Here is a 20,844-nt window from a genome sequence, read left to right on the forward strand (position 1 = left end):
CAAGGCTTCAAGGCGGGTTTTGCGCCAAAGCCAAACACTCGCACGCAGGAAAGCAAAAGCGGAGCGAGTTACCAAAACAGAGTTTCAAACGGAGCCGACTTTTTCAGACGTTTTATGGTTGGCCCAAGATTGGCCGGTTTTTGGATCGCACTTTCGCGTCCGAGCTGCAAAACCAATAAAAACCGCAACAGCCGAATCAATCCGAAGCCACGGAGCGAGATGGTTTTGAGCAAACAAAGTCCGCCCAGTAGTGGCCTCCCCTCGGTCTGCCAAACCAATGATTGATAGTTGGCCCAGGAAAATCGTTTTCCTGGCGTGAAAATGCCCAAATTATGCCGCACGTAGCCAACAATCTAGCGGTGGATATAACACGAACCGAGAAAAACACAGATCCACTTCCGGTGAGGATATGATTTCGAGGCCCTACAGTGGTCTCGATGGTGGCGGATTAGTTGCGTAAACGCATAAGAAATTGCGCACACACACACACGCACCAACCAGGAAGAAACCAGGCGAGAGACACAGAGGCATTTTTCTTTCCACCGAGCGAGAGTTGCGATGTTGAAGACCCTGGGGTGAAGCTCGCAGACCAAAATATCCACTTTCTACGCTCTCCACGGCTATGCTATCGGTAAGATGATGGTCTACGTAATTGATTTGCAATATTTAAACAGAAGCGCAGGGCCCAAAATGGACTCGATTGACTTTTCGGTTGTACCCGTTGTAGAACCAGGACCATCGGGCGGCCAAAGAACGCATCGAGAGTATGCGTCGATAAAACTGCCACACTGTATCGGTACTATCGCGACACCATGTCGGACCTAAAACGCCACTTTTACGCGACCCGGAAACACGTGCGCTATCGTTTGTTCTGCACCACTTATCAGGCAACGGATCGATCGATCGAGAACAGCGAATGTAAATTATCACCCGAAAACTAGAACTACTTAGGAAGTAGCGTGTTTCGTTCGCAGATCGTTGTCTGATCACTCCGACCGACCGTGGTCTTCCGAGAACCCTTCGTTCCTGGTTTTCCCCAGATCGATCTACAATCGACCGACCGGCGACTAGTGATAAGTGCGTACGATGCGCAGTCCCCTGCGCGGCGTTCCCTGCGCGGCCGGAAATAATTTAGCAGCACTAAATGTTCCGTCTAATGCGTAATCTCGCGAGCCGACCCCGGCTCAATGCGCAAATGTAGGTTCGGTTTTCCCGGCCACCCGCCCAGCGGCCCGAAAGCCAAAAAGGTTGAGTTGCGATTTCCGCTCCAAAAACACGACCTCCAAATGGTGGAAAATGTAGTAAAGCTTAGCCCATGCCTGCCGGTCGGCAGATCAAAGCCATTCGCCGGTCGTATTACTCACGCAGAGTACTATAAATACCCTTTATGTGGTGTCTACTAGTTGTGAAAGGTTTTTTATACTTTTCTGTTTAATTTTATAAACCTCCAGAAAGCGGGGTACGAATTCTCAACTTCGCGATTGGCAAACCTTGGTAACCTACCTTTCGAAAGGGTGGTTCATTCATGGGCCATCGCCGGGGCGCCTGCTGCTAAGTAATCTTAAATGGACATCATCCTCTCTGAATACGATTACCTGGGCGCGCGCACCGGCAACAAGAAGAACCGAGGAAGTATTTATACCATCTGCATGCTCTCCTTCTGGCTGCCCTCGTTTCGTGGCTGCCCTCGCAGGGCTGACACGCAGGGTGTACCGGGGCCGTGAAGCCCGGTCAATAGACAGCATTCTTGGCTCGCATACTCGAAGCACGAGCAAAGAGGGACTCGGAAGATCCGTTACTTTAGAACAGGCTTCCTGCGCGGGCCACATGCTGGCTGGCTTGGCCGACCGACTGTCTGTTTGACCTACTCTCGTAACGCTCGAGCGAAGGCAGACTACAGAGCGATCGCACATACACACACACACGAGCGCAGACGATTCCCGGTAGGAATGGTACAAACGTTGGGATGTTCCTGCTTCACCAGGCGTCTACAACGTCGGAACGGCGAGAACGGAACGGCCAGATATTGGCCCACACACAATTGCCGGGATCTGGAAGAACTGTTGCCAGGCCAAGCTTTAAACTCTTGCGACGCCTCGGTAGCTTCGTGGCCGATCCCCGTTGGGCGGTCCACGTGTTCAGCGGAGCACGTGATTTAACTGGACTAGCCCGTTAGAACCGCAGCGTGCCACGGAAGCCCACAGCCCGACGCATGAGTGGATTAGTAACTGGAACGATCGGCAACCGCGGAACAGCTTCCCGGGGATTGCCTAACAGCAGTTGTGCAGTTAAGCTGTGTGTTAACGTCACTGCAAACACTTGATCCGCTGTTGGGCCAATCGAGTTATTAATGTTGATTCTTTACCAAGTTTGGCGAAAATCAATTTCCACTCAACAATAGCAAGGGAGTAGTAGAACATTTGGAGCCAAACCAAACATACCAAACCAAGACCAGAAAAATGAATACATTTAGAGATTCCTGAGACAACGCGCTACCACAAAAGCTTATTCGATACTCGTTTGCGTGCTTGCAAAAATGGACGAAAACGGTACAAGAGACTGTACAAGGTGAAGTTTCTCCATGCATTCCGTCAACGGGCCATGTAGACCTAATGGCTCTCAATACTAGCAACGCCAGATGACATATGTCAGCGAACCAACCAAACTTTCTAGTCACCGTACCGTGTCATAGCCAATTTGGTGAAAGAGTCGGTTGCATTTGTGGTTACTACCATTTGGGAGACTTTGAGCATGAAGCTTCTTCGTTGTCGGACAGTTTTGATTTATTTAGTTTTGGATTGAATTCATTTAGTGTTTTGGGGTACTTAAGAGAGTCCGTCGTAGCTCCTAAACATCACCCACATCATTTAAATATAAACCCAAAGCCTTGGTGAAAAGTGTTGAAACAAATTCTGACGTCTAGCAAAAGAGCACACTTTGATTGATCCTCAATTTGTCGGTCTTCGGATATTGATGTCTTTTACCCTCCGATTTCTTGGTTGGCATCGTTACCGAAACGGACCGCCACTTACGGCTAGTGGCTACTTGACGAGAGTTTAAATGCTAGTAAATCTATTCGCTGAAACCCGACCCAGAGACTCGCCATCCATTGGCCTTACGTACGTAGGGAGTACTCTTCGACGCGCACATCGTTCGTCGCATCTGCATGGCCCAGAATCGGGAAAGATTATTAGGTTACCGCAAGCACCGGTCATCGAAGGAGGCGGAAAGAAAGATACTTCCTCCAGTGCCTGAGGAGGAGTACCTGACGGCCTGAGAGCCACTAGAGCACGGTGCGCGCGGATCTGCAGCGGATTAATTCTGCGCTTTCTCTCATCTAACATCTAACCTTTCCGATCTCCGTAGCCGTAGTCGTTCCCGCGTCTCAAACCCACACTCGCCTCTGCTCAGATGATCTCTGAAATGGGCCTTCTCTTGCTCTCTCTGTCTCTCTATCGCTCTCCTTGTCTGCCGCCTTGAGGCGCTACTACTCGAGAAGCCCTCCTCTTAGTTCATCGGCAAATAAGCAGAAACGCTGCCTGCCGTAACAGATGTAGATTCCTCGGCGGGCCACGGGGTACACCATCCCCCAGCTACTACTCGCGTGTGTGTTCGCGCTCCGTGTGTGTGTGTGCTCACTAGACTAACCGCAGCACACTATACTATTTTGTTTGCAGCGCGCACCAGCGTTTCAGCGTTCGGCGGGGATCGCATTAAAAAAGGCTTTCTTTTTCTCGGCTTTCTTCTCTCCACTGCACGGCTTTCTATTTCCACTTGGATTCTTTCTTCGGGGAGGTTCAGCTTTCGTAACTTATTTATTTATATGTTTCTCTCTTTCCCGTGCGATTGTTGTTGTTTTTCTTACCCGCAATTCCCCGCTACCTGCCACGTTTCTCGATCCGCATCTTCCCGCGGCGTGGGGCACTAATTCCTAGAAGGGGAACCCCCGAACGTTGGGACCGACCGAAACTTGCATGAATGCTTGCCTTTTATCCGCTGCTCGAAAGCCAGCTCTTTGGTGCACTCGGACCCACCAGGTCCACTACAAGCACTCACCCGTCATACATGTGGTTGCGAAACTGGACGTCAACCTGCGGGTTCCGCTAAAGTAGCCCAATTCAAACGAATTCCTATCGGTACACCTGTGCCCGTGGACCGTTCGGATTAAAAGGATTATAATCGCGCAGACGCACTGTTGGGCTATCGGACAAACGCTACTTTCGGACATCTTTCGGAGGCCGCTCGCCTTCTAGCGGATGATTAACGAGTCCAGTGCTTCAGGCTCCAGTGCCGATCGGAAACACATTGCTGGAACCGAACCCGAGAAAGAGAGACAGAGACCTGGCGAAGAACACGCACCCTCGCCCCGGGGCCGACGGCTGCGTGTTCGGGTAACTGTTCTTCAGTTCCCCAGCTTTCAGGTGGTATCGATCGTGTTGCGCCTAACCGTGAACACGCGGCCCTGAGCCTCGTAGATATAATTACAAAAATGTGTTTTATTTTAGCTCCATCCATTAATTATTTACTTTACTGCCGGTGCCGCCGCCACGACTCCGGTTCCGATTCCGGGGGCCCCATTCTAGGGCGAAGAAGCGACGGCATGTACCGTTTGGTCCGGGAAGAAAAAACCAAGCGTTTCGAGCACGCTTTTTCGACGGCGCGGATGCGGATGCCTCACCAAATGGCACGTTTGATTAAAGGCCTCGGTAATCTAATTGTAGGCATCCCGGCCACAATCGGAAGTGGTCCATTAGATCGCGCACAGTGGCCAGGAATGTGACTGCCAGCATTCTGCGTTCTGTGCTCAACAAAGTTGAAGTGAAGTTGGCGACACGACCAAAGGCATTCCTGGCGTGGCTATTCTCTGGCTAGCTATTCTGGTCACCTTCTGGAGCCAGCGTAGGCAGCGCCACATTTTCCCGGTAACCTACTTAGGGCTAGTCGAACGAAGTCGACCTAAAGAGGGACTAAACCGGCCAACCCAACCGTTGTACCAAAGTCGCAGGGGGGGGGGCCGGGACTTGGACCAATGCAAAGCAGAACGGAAACCGCATCCTCCGATCGAGTCCCGGCGAAGGTCCGAACACAGAATTCGAGTCGGGAGGTGCTCCTCCTCTTCAAGAGGAGCGCAGACCTAATCTGCTGCCGATCTCTCTGGCAACTTACAGCCGTGGGGATAAGCCGTCCCAAATGACGTCGACGAGCCGAGCGGCGAAAAGGGGCTGCTGTACCGTTCTTTTCAGCGATCTTCTTTGTGCGGGTCTCGCCTCGCCTCGGCGCAGAGATCGCTTCGCTTCAAGACTCTTCAGGGCAGTCGTTCGAGTCGGCGAAAGAATGTTCACCGTACGCCCGTGACTGCCGCTGCTGATGGTGGTGGTGGTTGTTGCGGTCAACGCCGACAAGTCTGTGTCCGTGTGTAGGCAAAAGTAGGACACGACACGAGAGTACCCGTGCCCGACAATTTCTCTACCTCTCCCGGTGCTCGGAGGCCCCCAGCGCACTTTCAGAAGCTGATGTCAGCAGATCCCAGTGCCCAGCGGAGCATCATCTCGTGGACACCGATGGCATGGAGCGATGACAGTTGCTGCATAACGACTGACTGACTGAGAACCCGCCTCTTCCGTTCACGTGCCGCTGGGTGAAGGGCTCGGTGCCGACGTGAACATGGGCCTAAGATTTTATGGCACATTTCAATGGTAATTTGCGAATTCGACACCGCCTATGAAATGTACCCGCGAGATCCAAACTGGGACCAGTCCTGGGACCAGCATGGAGCGGGAGCATGGTGCTAAATTGAGTATGCAATTCGAGAGACTCTACCGGAACTACCGCGTGAAATTAGAGTTGAAGATTGGCGTGCAATCGACGTGAACCGGCCGCCAGGTACTTGTCGCCAATCTTCAGCTCTCAGTCGGATAATCTTCAGAGAACTACCAAATCGATTGGGGTTTTCAACTCCATACTCGGTATATGGTCTGTGTATGTATTACGGACGTGGAAGTCATCGCTCGTATACTAAAGATGATTCGGACGTATGTCGCGAAGATGTTGGTCGTCGTTTCATCAATCATCATGATCACACGATGTTTATGTGTCCCACATGATTGATTGAAGGTTTGGACCTTTGAAAATAAAGGCAAACATTCATTAGATTCAACAACTTGTTTACTGTCATTCGACCGAAAGTTCGTGATCCAATTCATGATGCATTCGCGTGATTTGCCAATCTACTATTTTTGGATTTACGTGGTATTACTTTTGGAATATTCGATGCGCGATTTGACGTAAAATTGACGTGTTCGATAAAAGTAGTCCATTAAGTGTTTGGATGTTGAACTACCGATTACTGGACTTTTAAAACGTCCAACTTCATTCTGGAAATTGTAAACATTAAAAACAATATGTTTTTAATGGTGGTGAATAATAACAAAGTGGTGAACTTAAACTGTACGAAATTTGAAAAGCTCATTTCCCCCTCGGTGGTTATGTTAATAAATAGAATCGACGTATCTAGGGCTCGGAAAAGCCACACATCGTGCAAGAGAAGCCAATGCACGCAAAACGAGTAACTGTTTGGTGTCGACTTTGGTCTGACGGTATCATCGTCCCATTTTTCCATAATTGTAATTGTAATGTTGAAAACTCAGACGACATCTTGGACGACGGTCCAAATACTAAATTAACAACTACCCATTAGACTATAGCAGATTCCCAAGACCAGCATCAACTCACCTTGTACTCCTGCAGCAGATTGTTCCATTTCTTGATGATTTTCGAAATCGGCAACGGCACGCTGAGTTCTCGCTCGACGACACTGCGGGGAAAGAAAGTGAGAAAGAAAGCAAAAACATGGAAGTCGTTAAGCAAGTCGCCATGTTTCTTGTTGTTTTTTGTTCTCTTCTTCGTTGGTTCCAATCGAAAAAAATATCTGAGCCCCGAATTCCGTCTAAAGGGGGGTGGCTTTCGCCGTCGCACTAAACCCAAAACCCGTCCGAGCTCTCCGTGCGAAACAATAAAAGACGCACAACAAACAAGACCTCTGCGCAAGGAATCGGAGCGCTTCGGAGCGCTTTGCTTCCAACAAAAAGAGCAACAAAATTTGCAAAGGAATGGTGCGCACGTATGTGTGTGTGTGTGTGTGTGTGTGTGGACGAAAGTAGAAAGTGAAACTCTCGGCCGGTGCTTGATGCGATCTTCTTCGCTGCACGCGCACCCGGTGCGACGGACGTGGTCAGCAGCAGCAGCAGCAGGCACGCCAATGTTTCCATCACTAATTATCGACCCATCAGAGCTTCTCCCTCCCAGACACACACACACGGTAGCATAACACACCACAGATTGACACCACTAGTGCCAGCGAGAGTTCCCATTCCTAGCGGACCGATCTGCGATCGCTGACTCCTCCTGATCGGAGTGCATGTTGCTGTTTGCTTCGTGTTTCTTGTGTATGTTGCATTTGTAAACTATCCCCGGTGGCCCGGTCCTCACGATCGCCGTTTCTAGGTCCCTTCCCCAAAGCCCTGGCCCGCCAAGCCGTCTCCGTCGGCGACCTTGTCGGAATGCTAGCGCGTGGACTCCCGACAGATCCGGCAATGCGTCGGACGAGCGATCGAGCGGCGAACTTTCACCGAGCCGGCGCCGCTGTCTCCGGTGACGCTACAACCTGAGACCCTGAGGCCGTACTTCGCTGGACCACTTGGGACGAAGTTGGGGCGTGTTGGCGTGTCCTTGGGATTCCTTGGGTCGAACCGGACCCTCACAGTCCCGATGATCGTCCTTTTGCAAGTCGCGCATCCAGTCAGGCGCTCAGATTAATTTACAACCACACCCAAGGCCGGACCGGTTAATCGTCAAGGATTGCCGGGATTGCTGCGCCGTCGACTAACGGGAACACCAAAGAAAGCACCGAAAGTGGTTCTCCCTCCCTTCCCCGGGCGAAAGCGAAACAATCGCCCGGGAAGGAACTGGAACGAACGTCTCCGTCTCCCCATTTGCATACGACGACTTGTCATCGTCGCCAACGCCAATGCCACTTCCTTTCGCCCCGTCTTCGCGCCTGGCCGAGCCCGCACAATATGGCGATAGGAGGAGGACCGCGACCGCGTCCGTCGCTGATGAATTGCATTGTTGACGCGATCGGCGGCTCTCTCTCTCTGTCTCTGTCTCTCTTCGCGACTCGCGAATTCTCGCACACTCTGGCCGCGGTTAACATAATTCTGCACCTCACATGCTTGACGATGATGATCATGATCGTCAGCGTGTGTGTGTGTGTGTGTGTGGGGACGAGTGTGTATCTTGAGGAGAGTTTCTTCTCGTTCGCTTCTGCCGCGATGCTTTTTATCACTCCTTTCGATGGCTTTGTGCGGTGCGCTTTGTGCGCGAATGTTGGTTGCAAATTTCACTTTTATCGCTTTCGGCCGCGCATTGGTTTATTTATTTTTTTTGTTTTTGGTTTTTGTTGCCTTTGCCTTCTTTTATGATCACTATGCTTCAGCCAGCCCGGCGAACGCCCCGGCACTCTCCCCGGGCCTGGCCGCGCATGTCCAGTTAATGAAAGTGAGATTAGAAGTGTTTGGCGTCGTTTGGGGTTCGCTTTTACATTCTTCTACTTTGCCACTTCTTTAGTCAAACACAACACAACGCCCCAGTCAACACAACCGGCGGCCGGGCGATGGCAGGAGAACGCGGTGGGGTTTCGGGTTGGCCGTTTTTATGTTGCTTTTATTATTACCACTTTTTTTGTTTTGCCCGAGAGAAACTTTCCCCGAAAGCAGAACTGAAAGCTGGCTTGACTAGCCGAGAGGGCCCCGCCGGCCTGCTGGCTGGGAAAAGACGAAAATTTCTTTAAACAATCTTCTCTAAAAGCTAGCGGAGCTGAAGATCCGTATCTTGCCGGTGGGCCAATTCCGTTTAGGCCTAATGGTGCGTTTCACGTTCAGTCTCTGTGGGAGAACGGCCATTAACGGCTCGAGCTATTTTTTGGCGCTAACCCAACTGTTAACGGACACCAGCGTACAGGAAGTGTCATGTTTGAGGCGTTATTAGGTGGCTTTGCTCGACTAAATCACCGCCCAGGCCCAATACTGGGGCTAGACTACCCAGGTCCAATGCTGGGGCTAGTGATCCTTACTCGGACCAACAAGTAGATACACCAATTATACTTCGATACTGGAACTACATCGGTGATTGCGATGACTTCCTAGCTTTATTAGGGAACACCTCTAGGGTACTCCATCGCTCCACATTGAAGTCCACTTTCGGAACTATCGCCAACTTGCAACGCGTGACATTCGGTTACCGTTGCAACACACTAGGATTGCCTGTCACAAATTGGCGAACTGTGACTGAGCTGAAGACACCGCCCAGTCGTCAGATGCTGAGGATGGAACAGACCCCATCCCAGGTCGAAGTTCACCGGGCAACGCCTCACGGTGTACCATTACTCTCTCTCTTCGGAAACGGTCCAGGGTTTGGGGATATTTTGAAGTTTTTAGAACTATTACTATTAAGATGTTACTATTAGGACTTTGAATTTAAATCCATGCGGTCTTACAACAGATGTCACAAAGGTGTTGACAGCTCCTGACAATACGCATCTAACGGAGTATAGGTTTTTTGGTTAAAGCCTAACCTTTTTAAACATCTGAAAATGTCGAGATTTGCTCCTAGTAAAGTGTTTTTGCGTGGAGTACTTCTTCAGTACTTCAATATGAAGAAAAGTTCTACCGAAAATGAACATATTTTGATGGATGTTTATGGTGAACATGCTCTTGCTGAGAGAACGTGCCAGTTGTGGGGTTTAAAAGTGGTCATTGTGGCTTGGACTGACCACGAACGACCTGGACAGCCAAAAAAGTAGGAAGAAGGATAAAGAATTGGCAGCATTGCTCGATCAGGGTGCATGTCAGACGCATAAAGAACTTACAGAAATGTTAGGAGTTGATCAAACGACAGTTTTCCATCGCCTAAGTGCCATGGAAATGATTCGAAAAATGTCCTATTGATTTGCATTTGAGAATTGAGAGAAAGAGACATTGAAGGAAAGAAAACCATTTGAGGATTTCTGCTTGCACGGCAGAAAAGAAAGGGAATCTTGTGCCGAATCGTTACTTGTGATGAAAAGGGAAGTTATTACAAGAATCCTAAACGCAAAAAGCCCTAGATACAGCCTGGTGAACCAAGTCCATCGCTACCAAAGCGAAATATTCACTGTGCAAAGGTGATGCTGTGCATATGGTGGAATATGACAGGTGTGGTGTACTATGAGATTTATAAAACCCATTGCAACTATTGATGGACACCACTATCGACAACAATTAATGCGTTTGAAGCATGCTTTGGCCATAAAACGACCAAAATAGAAAAAAGGCATAATAAACTGATTTTTCAACAAGACAATGCTCGACCACACATCGTGCAAAACTGGTCAAAACCTATGTCAAAATGTCGGATGGGAATTGTTACTCAACCCGCCGTATGCGCCTGATATTGCCCCTGCGGAGTTCCGTTCTTATGAAAGTATTGAACAATGGATCTCTGATTGGATCGTTACTGGGGGAGATGAGGAGTTCTATCGACACAAAACACGTTAATGACCTGAACGATAGGAGAAAGTAGTAGCTGACGACGGACAATACTTTCACTAAAGTAGTCATATGTTTTTTGTCGTACTTAGGCCACAATTTTCGAATCAAAACCGCACGAATTAATTCAAAGTCCTGATACTTTACTAACGTCGCATTGTTCCATACGCCAATGATCGGAACGTCATACAAAAGGCATGTCGCTTCAAAATCGTCAATCTATGTTTACGTGACCACAAGAAATCGAATGATTCAAGGGGTTATGTATGCTCGTTGCTCGGTCCCACCTCGGTGGCTGACTAAAGCCAGTGCCACAATCAGTGTCACAATGAGCTTAGCGAATCGCACTAACATAGGTCGACAAGTGTAAGCGATGGAATGATAAGTGCGTTCCGGTGAGAGTGATAAGTGCGAGGTGAATACTTACGCCCAGGCATATTTCGAAGCATTCCGTTTGCCGGTGAACAATGGTGACAGTTCCGCCCGCAGACGAATCAGCGTCTTGACCTTATCCGCTTCCCCTGTGGAACAATGGAAAAAGAAAAATAAAACTGTATTAGATCCTCCATACAAGAGTGTTCCCGGTCCCCGGTTGCCGATTATGATATAAGAGCATTGAAGGTCCCACCTTCCGCTGTTATGAGTGAGAACGCGTCCAAGGGATGGACTTCCCTCAAATATTCGCACGCCCGGACAAACCTGTCAGTGTCACGGTCCGCCCACGGCTGCCCGAAATGAAAGCAAAAGAACCGAGGAGGTGATGAGCGGCCCGGAGGAACAACTTTCACCCCAGAATACTGAAAACGGATACACCCCGGAGGTGGTGGTGTGCGACATCTCGGCGTGGTCGTCGGGAACCACCGTAAAAACGTAACGAGAACATCGTCGCAACATCGATCGGTCGTCGTCCACTGGCCCCACGGGTAAGGGTGAAAGTTACCGGTTCCATCGCCCGCAGCACACACACACGCACAGAGAACGTGCTGCTGGCGGGGGTTGGTGACTCGAGCTGAAAGACTTAAACGGGCGCCGAAGAGATGAACCTGGCGGCGAAGCGACCAGTTCCGGTTGCGGAGCGGCCCAGTAAGCGTGCACGGGCCCGCACGAACACCACCGCGACCCAAAGAACCCCCACGGCTCCCCCCCATCGAAGGGGGATGAAAGTGGAGCCAAATTTGGGTTAGCCACCTGTCCGGGTTTGAAGGGCATCCCCCGGCGGGCGTTTATGCTTTTTTTGTGGATCCGATCCGAGAGGGTGCGACGACATTTCCCCACCCAAGCATGGGGTTGGTGCGTGGCCGCGGTGCAGTATCGTGGTGGCTCCCGGGATGCGCGTTCAGTGTGACGAATGGGGCGACCCCAACCGGGCAGATCGATGAATAATGATACATGGGCCTCCTGACGACGACGATGATGACGATGATGGGCGGCTTTCTCTTTCGCGGAGCGCGAGTGAGCGGAGTTGTCACTTTTGCCACGATTTGCGTCGAAAAATTTCTCCCCCTCAACCCCCACAGGTTGGGGCCCGTTCTCTCCAGCAACCTTAAGATGTGCTCGCCCGCGTCATCAACATCATCTTCCAGGCCCCACCCGGCACACACAGACACCATGAGGGGCATGTGGTGTGTGCGATCTTTAATCGCAGAAAGTCGAGCACACATACACACACACACACAGACACACATGCTAAACTGACGCTGAATAGATGGAACAACTAGAAAAGCAAAAAAGAAGGCGACCAGCGAAGAGGAAAATAGAAAGTGTTTCTTAATTTTTCCAACCGCACCACCACCGCCCAGCCCTCGGCCTGGGCCCCTGGCCCTCTACCGGACCTCGCTCGGCACTTGTCTTTTGCAACCGGTTGTCGTCGTCGTCGTCGTCTTTGCCCAGCGATCGCGAGCGTGTTCGTGAGGCTCGCGGGCGCGAGCACACCCAATAAGTGTCTTCTGCGGCAGAGGCCGAAGGCAGGTAACGGCGATGATGATGATGACGGTGTGGTGATGATGGGTGAAGAATTTTCTCTTTCAGCCGAGAAGACTTTCACCCGGTTCGCGCGGCTGAAACCGCCATCGTCGTCGTCGTCGGCGTCTGCAAAGGCGTAACCAGTCACGCCGGGCCTCGAAAAGCCCCTTCAGAGTGCGGCCTCATTACTGGCACCCGGTCCCGCATTCTGCCGGCAGTTCCCGGCATACGAAAGAACCCGGATCGATGCCAGCCACCACGAAGGGTCGGCCGCTCGTGAAGCAGAAGTTTGCTGACGAACCCACGCCAAACCGGAGGCCCAACCAAGTTACGAGTCAAAAGCAGTATTTCGCGTAACTTCTGAGCTGAAACTAATCGATTGTCCTATTTCGATTGACTCTCTCTCTCTCTGCTCAATTTTTATTGTCATTTCAATTACTAAGTTGGATGAGCTAATCTCGATAATGGCTTGCCTTCATACAAACGCTCTAAGAACTTCAAGAACTTGTCTGAGAGAATTTTCACAAACAACGGCGAAAGATCGATGTTTTCGAAATGAAACGCTTCGAGATAAAAACGCGTCCCGAAAACGCTTCAGAAGCTTACCTTTAAAGGGAGCTAATGGCCAAAAACACAACACAACTTTTATAGCGTGTTCCATCACGATCCACGCTATTTAATGTTAAATATCTCCGATATTTGTCAGTCGGTTTTGACAAACTAGCCAGATTCTGGCCGTCTATACCGTTTTAGTCATGAATCAATTTACGGTAAAACAGCGGGCTGAAATTGTAACGAAATTGCTGCTATTACGGCCGAAATATTGTCAAATACAATGCAAACTGCCCAAAAAAGGACCGCTTTTTGTGGAGGCTAATGGAGGCGCTCATTTGATCGATATTGTATTCTGGATGAATAATAAACTTCATTAACAGCATTCTGTATCCTAAATAAATCTTGTTCATTTTCTTGTGATCAACTGTAGCCCGGCGGCGATAGAGGAAGCAGTAAACCAGGTCGCACTCTGCCAAAGGTCTGTCCCCTCTTTCTCGAATTCTTGCTGGCATTTTGGGCTGGCCCCCAAATAACCAAGACACACACACACCCACAGTGCAGCGCACCAGCAGAAGGCGTCCTTCACCCAGTTGGACCCAGCGCGGTGCCGCGTGTGCTCAGCTCCATCCTGTTCCGATAACTCCCCCGCGAAACGTGTTTCACTCCCGCAGTTCCCGCACCCATTGGAGGCAGCGAGGTGCCAGCACTTTTTCCTCTTTGCATTGTCACTGGTAATCGCGGTTCAAAGTCGCGGGTGTATCCGTCTAGAGAGAGGCGAGAGAGAGAGAGAGTGAAGAGTCGTCCCCGAAAGCGAACGATCGAAGAGTCGCACCACGAATACGAGGGGTACGAAATGGCGGCCCAGCGTGCGCGGCCGGAAGTGTGTCAACCTGGGCCCCCCAGTCCCCCCAACCCCACCGGTGGCCAAAAGAATGGTTTCGCTTCTACAGGAAAAGAAAAACCAGAGACCCTTTCTCGACATCTTTCTTTCGTCGGCGCGGCCCGTGCCATTGTGCGTTTTCCTATGGTCACCGTCAGGTTTCTGGTGCCTTCTCGGATACGGACAGGGGGCAGGCAGTGAAAGTAAGCATAAGTAAGCGCCCGACTAACTTTCTGGTCCGGGTTCGTCGCTTCTGCACTCGCCGCTGTCTTTCGATAGCCGCCGACGCCGATGCCGTTCGATTCTATCGCACGCTGATTGCCTGTCGGTTGGTCCTTTCTATTCCGACCGTACCGTTTTGCGTGTGTTTGTATGTGTGTGTGTGGGGGATATTTAAAAATGGCTGACATTCTTCCAGCAGCAGCCAGGAGCAGCAGCAAGGAACTGATAGCATTGGCGGTTGCATCGCACGTGGCATCTTCTGGCAGATCCACCCACAGAGAGAGAGAGAGAGAGAGAGAGAAGCAGAGAGATCTTTCGAAGAGAAAGAGAGAGAGAGATAGAGCGAGAGAGATAGCTTCAGTGGGTGAAGTTAATAATATTAAATTCCATGCCCTTCGCGGTACCGTTACCGATGACCTAGATCTCGAGAGCAAGAGAGAGAGCGAGAGAGCAAGAGAGAGAGAGAGCGAGAGAGCGAGATGTGGTCAGAGGGTACACGGATGGATGGCTGGTTGTGTTCGGCAGGGAAAGCTTTCGCTCTCGACCGAAAGGGCGCCCCCAAAACGAAGAACCTGACGTGTGCCGTGTACGCCAACCAGCGGCGGTGGCTGATTCTCTTCGGAGAGGAGCGGATGCAGCGCGCGCATCCCCAGCCTGTTCACCTACCTACCCCCTCCGCGGGGTGGACCCGCGAACACACCACAAGGTGAATCGAATCGGAGTTTATTGACACGGACCCGCGCAGTATTTAAGGGTGGGACCCAGCCGGTTTAGAGACCGCTCCCCGCGCGCTCCGTCGCTTCGTCGCTCCGTCGGTTTCCAAAAATCAACCCCTTACCCCCGAAAAAAAGGAAAGAAAGAAAAAAAGAATCGGTTCCAAAACAACAACGGCAGCACCCCGCGTTCGAAAGGAAAAACCCCAAGCAGCGCGGCGCGACGTTAGGCGGATGACTTAGCACACTCTCCTCGGCCGGTGGGTGGTGGTGCAAGGGGGTTCCGTCCCCCCCGCAGGGGGATGTTACGAAACCTGACTTAGTCGGGCCCGAAAAAAAAACAAGCCACACACCACCACCAAACAACAACGGGGTATTTTGGCCACCTTGCCACCACCAGCAGCCCGCACCAGCCACACACATCACTCATCCGGGCCCCCGCTACCATCCCCCCAGCACGCGGCACTCCGCGGCTCGGTGGCCACTCACTTGATCCACTTGAGGTCTCCTTACGCCACACGCCACGCTGCCGAATCGCATTTTAGGCATCGGTCGATTGTCCCCATTGGCCGTTGTTTAAGGTGTGCACGTGTGCGCATGTGTGTGTGTGTGAGAGTGGACCACAGCAGCATAAAAATCATCTCCCTTCTTCGGCTCTGCTCGGCAATCTGAAGGGTGGGGCGGTGCGGACGTGCGTCGCTGCGTCAAGCAACAGTTTTCCAACTCACGGCGCTCGATTCCTGCCGACTGGAATGCCTTTTTTTTGCGGGAAAACCCAAATCACCGCGACCACGCTACGTCCGGTCTGACTCAGGCCTCTCAGGTGACTCAACGGTCTAGAAAGTGATCTCGCTCCGAGCTGCAACCTGACCGTAACTTTTTGGACGATAAACGTAGAGTCGAGTCCTAGGCACCCTAGGGTTGCCGGATGCGTACCTCTGACCCAGATTCTTGGGCGCCACGAAACCTCCGGACCCACCACTCAATGCGCAGACGCAGACACCATCATCTCGATCCCGAGCGAGCGATCTTCGCCATCCCGACCTCCGGAGCATGTCAGAAACACTTGGCTGCAGCCGAAGCGCACCGTAATCGTAGTAGGCCCTGCGGCAATCGTAGGCACCACAACAACGGCGCAAAAGGCACAAAACAATCCACACGACCGCGGCGGAGGCCACGGGAAAGACTTTCACCGCGAGTTCGATGATCACTCCGGTGAATTAATGGTCTAAGTTGCCGAGCCACGGCGAGCCACGAACCCATCGAGACATTCCACGTCCTCTCCACACACACACACACACACAGCAAATGGATCTCTCAGACCGGGCTCTGACAAGCCCTTGTCTTGATCGTTTTACGTAGGCCCCAGGATACAATCTTCGGGCCTCCGTTCGGAAGGATCCGTTTTTTTCCTCCGTGGGGAACCGACCGACCGACCGACAGGTCGACGTTCCCAGCCCAACCTGTGTAGGTGCCCTCTGCCGACGAGAATGCAGACCCACTGCGTGTGGCGTGCCAGGAAAACCGGGCTGTAGCGGGTGAGGCGTTGCGGGGCGGAGTGCGTGCCGCGCACAGCGCAACGCACGGCCATCAACGATCAACGCACTTTCACTGATTTCGCCTGAAGCCGCCGCGGCTGCCAAGAAACATTCTTCGAGCGAAAACGCATCGCGAAAGAAATCGAACAACACGAAGGCGATGGCGACGACCACTCTGGGGGGCGCGGGGATGTTTCCAGTTCCCCCGGCCTTTACTCCCGGGGCGGTACAGAGGCGGATTGGCGGATCGGTACTTAAAACCTCATTTGCCCGGGGCTCCCGGCTGCGGTGCAGGTGCACCCTGCCGCTGTGGACCGTGTAAGGTTGTAACGAGTTTCGGAACGGAAAACCCTTACCGCCGAGCCGAGCAAAGTGCTGTGTTATGTACCATTGGGATCCGTCGTCAGGTCCGCAGCTCGAACCGCGTTACCGAACCGCGGCTTCCAAATACTCCCAAAGTCAGAGGAAGAAAAAGTTCCAAAAAAAGCTCAAAGTCAGAGGAAGAAATACTCATTGGAGTTGGTGGTTAAAACAATGAACACCTGTCAAATAACTAATGGAAATTGGAAAAGACCAACAATCGTGCTCGAACTAAGTCCCGTAACAAACCATTCAATTGTCCATTTTTGACAAGCTTCGGCTGGGATTGACTTTGAGCGCTTAGAATGTTGATTCATGATTTTTCTGTTAAACCGACTCGGAGTGGGGTTTCCGACCTGGCGATTCTAATTTAGTGCTCGGAGAGTTCGCCTATGACATATCTGGTGCGAATACGGCGTCCATTCGGCACTTATAGTACTGTTTCCGTAAAAAGACCACAAAACAGAGAAGTTTTGGGGAGCTGTGTTTGGAACAAAGGTTTTGTCAAGAGGCGACTCAACGGATTCGGTTGTCGTGGATCTCCAGAGAATACAGTAGGATCTCCCTACAACAATGATTTTCTAGGGCTGAGTACGACTTTGTACACAAAAGTCCATTGGTAACCCCAAAATGTGGGCTAATTCGCTTCGCTCAAATATTATTCGGTGTAGGACTTAATCCTTGCAGTTTTTTTCGACTTTTGTGGCCTAAGTACAACAAGATAGCATATGACTTCTTTAATGAAAGTATTGCCCGTCGTCAGCTACTACTTTCTCCCATCGTTCGGGTAATTTCCGTAATTCCGTATCGATAGAACGCCTCATCTTCTTCCAATCAGAGATCCATTTTTGAATACTTTCATAAGAAGTGAACCTTTGTGCTGTCAAATCGTTACTCATGCAGCGGGGATAAGTAATAGTCTGCAGGAGCAATATCTGGTGAATACGGCGGGTGAAGTAACAGTTCCCATCCGACATTTTCGAGATAGTTTTGACTGCTTTTGCGATGTGAGGTCGAGCGTTGTCATGGTAAAAAATCAGCTTATCGTGACTTTTTCGGCCAAAGCTTGCTTCAAACGCATTAATTGGTGTCGATAGAGTTGGATGCGTAATGACAGGAGCTATCAAACACATATTTCATTTAAAAAATTGTGACATTTAATGAGTAATGCCATCTATTGTAAAACTGCAAGAATTAAGTCCTACACCTAATATAAAAATACAAAAAGGGCTAGATTTGGCCGAGTGAAATGAAGAATAGCGATTCGCCAATAAGAATACTAGAAAATTCTACTACTTCTGGTACTCCTGGTACTTGTCTGACTTCAGCTCTTCGAAAGATTAGTATTACTTTCGCGACGCACAAGAGACATCAACTCCATTAAACAGATGCAGCGCATCTTCAAAAGAAACAAATAATCAGCTCAACTCATGCACGGAGCTAGCAGATACTTAGCGAACCCGTCGAGCGATCGCATGTGGAGTCCACGACGCAATACGCATCCCCTCCCGGCATCGTGAATCGCCCCGCTCCGAAGAAGGGGCGTAGTCCGCCCCGAAAACTACCACCGAGTGTTGCGAGGTCCGGGGATGGCCGTACTGATTGACCCGGATCCGGTCCGGACCGGAGACCGAACACGAACGTGGGGCCACCATTCTGCCTTGGCGTCGAATTGGACCTCCAGGGGCCTTTATGCTCATGGGCTCCTTGGGAGAAGCTCCTGTGCCTGTGATCTGTGTGATCGGAAAGAATCGCAACTCGATGACGAACGCACTCACAGCCGGTGTGTGTGTGTGTGTGTCACAGAAAAAGGGTGGCCATTTAGGGGTGTGGGGAAGGAAAGGGCGGCGGAGAAATTGCTCGTCTCCCACCGATCGGCTCTCGTGTTTCGTCACATGTCACCGACGCGGCCACCGTAGAAAGGCGACACATTGGAAGCGCAACAGAGCCGAGAGCTGTCAAGGCAAGAAACAAAGCAAGCTGGGGAGAGTGAGACAGAGGCAAGTAGGTGGGAGAGAACGAGAGGCACCCGCCTGACAAGTAGTAGTGGTCGGCCAAGAGAGAACGAGAGAGAGAGAGAGAACGAGAAGCGCACAAAGAAAGCTAGAAAGCGGAATGAAAATTTCTCTTCAACCCCCGGACGCGTGCTAGGACCACCACCCGGACCACCCGGACCACCACCCCTGCCCCTACGTGATGCTAAAGGGGTAGCAGCAGACCACCCCTACAGGTCGCCAGCCCCTCCCTGCCTGCTGCTAATCCACCGGAATCCACTCAAAACCCCGACGGCCGGAGTCTCGACGGCTATGAACTCGCCCGGATCCGTCCATAGTGCAACGATCGGTGCTCGAACTTGCCCCTCGGTGTGTGTAGCGGTGTGTACGTAAGTGCACTACACAGGTGCAGGACTAATACTAATCCCGATGGCTTATCAGAACACGGGATTGAGGGCTTATCGGTTTCAAACCATCGCCGGATTTGTTTTCGCGATCCGTTCGAGGTTCGATTCTATGCAAATTCTTGCATCCACTCCGCACTCTCCCCCACCCCAGGACGGGGCTCCCTGATGCTCGGCAGGGGGGAATGGCCTCGCCAATACAAAGGATCGCTTCGTGTAGAGATAGTGTAGAGTGCGCCGCAGATAAGGAATTGCAGTCGTCGGCAGCAAGCTCCAGAGCTGGACCTAACGCAAGTCCCCGGGATCCCACTGACCCACAGACCCCCGGAAACCCTGGAAGTGGAAGATACATGCAGTCTGCCCAGGACCCATAACCTAGGACCCAAGATCCAGGACCTGGACCAATCTCTTTGGCGATTTACTTACAGCAGTAGCGAATCGATTGACAGTTGTTGGTCGGTGTGGCCGGTGTCGACGGGGGACCGTTGTTGGGACCACCGGCCCCACCACCACCACCACCACCAGCACCCGCGCCGTTGCTGCTGCCATTGCTGGCGGGACCGTTGGTTGCACCGTTCGGGCTGGACATCGTGGTGATCATACTGTTCGGGATGCTACTAGCACAGGTTGTCAGATTGTTCGGGATGTTGTTGCCCATGCTGCAGGCGATGCTAGTGTTCGATCCGATACTACCGTGCATAGTATTACCGCTGGCCGTTGCGCTCAACTGTTGCGACATCTTCCGAATGCCCATCCAACACGCACGCGTGCCCAATGGCCCACCTGATTGCACTTGCCGAACGAAGGACTTCTCCAGTCTTCAGATTCAGGAGCGTCACCACAAGCACATGCACAACATACACACACAAACGAACACAGACTTTTGTTCTTCCTTCTGTCACACCTTGACCAACTGTCGGGGCTGTCACTCCAACACTTCGCACTCCAGCAACTGAGCAACGTCTTCACAACGTCCTGGGCTGGGCCAGAGAGTCCGTTCCGACGACGGCTCTAGAGTCCCGCGGACCACAGTCCACAAGTTTGCAGCACCTCAACTGCTCCGGAACCACTGCACTCCCGGTGCACTATTGTTGACATTTTGCGAATGTCCCGAATGGAACGAACGGAAACACTGACTGACACTCGGCGTTGCAACACACTTCTGTCTGGAACCTGGAACACGACGAGAGCGAACGGGAAGAATTAGGACCTCACTTGCTACCGGACACAGGACATGGACCGGACTTTCTCTCCACAGTCGAAACACACGAACGCGCCTGAGCGGGGGACCTGCTGACACCGAAAGAGGGGCGATCGCTCCTTGAACCGCGAATGCGCTCGCGCCACCGGTACGATCTGATCTGATCGGTGATTCTGCTCGCCGAGCTCTGCAGAGCCCTCAACGGCCGCGGCACGCACCCCCCCCGAAAGTGACGACGAAAGCCCCGACGCTCCGTCTCGCTCGCATCGTCAGTGAGAGCTTTCTCCCTCTCCATCCCTCCATATATATCTCTCTCTGGAGCGATGGCGAGCTTTCTTCTGCGCGCTCCGAAAGGACGCGCCGAGGCGAAAGAGGTTCGTCGCTCGCCGGACCGGGCTTTCTTTCGCTATCTCTCTCTCGCGGGCACACTTC

General features: G+C 51.7%; 1 protein-coding gene across 1 annotated transcript in view; it reads right to left on the bottom strand.

The window, feature by feature from the left end:
* Positions 1-19,965, bottom strand: part of LOC128273579 (uncharacterized protein DDB_G0283357-like) — a 36,754-nt gene extending 16,789 nt beyond the window's left edge. The window contains exons 1-3 of the mRNA XM_053011575.1: positions 19,638-19,965; positions 11,011-11,104; positions 6,733-6,814 (exon numbers count right to left, since the gene is read on the bottom strand). Coding sequence (XP_052867535.1) covers positions 6,733-6,814; positions 11,011-11,104; positions 19,638-19,965 — 504 coding nt within the window. The remainder of the gene's footprint in view (positions 1-6,732; positions 6,815-11,010; positions 11,105-19,637) is intronic.
* Between the last annotated feature and the right edge of the window lie 879 nt (positions 19,966-20,844).

Source organism: Anopheles cruzii, chromosome 3, assembly GCF_943734635.1.
Source record: "Anopheles cruzii chromosome 3, idAnoCruzAS_RS32_06, whole genome shotgun sequence".
NCBI lineage: Eukaryota > Metazoa > Arthropoda > Insecta > Diptera > Culicidae > Anopheles > Anopheles cruzii.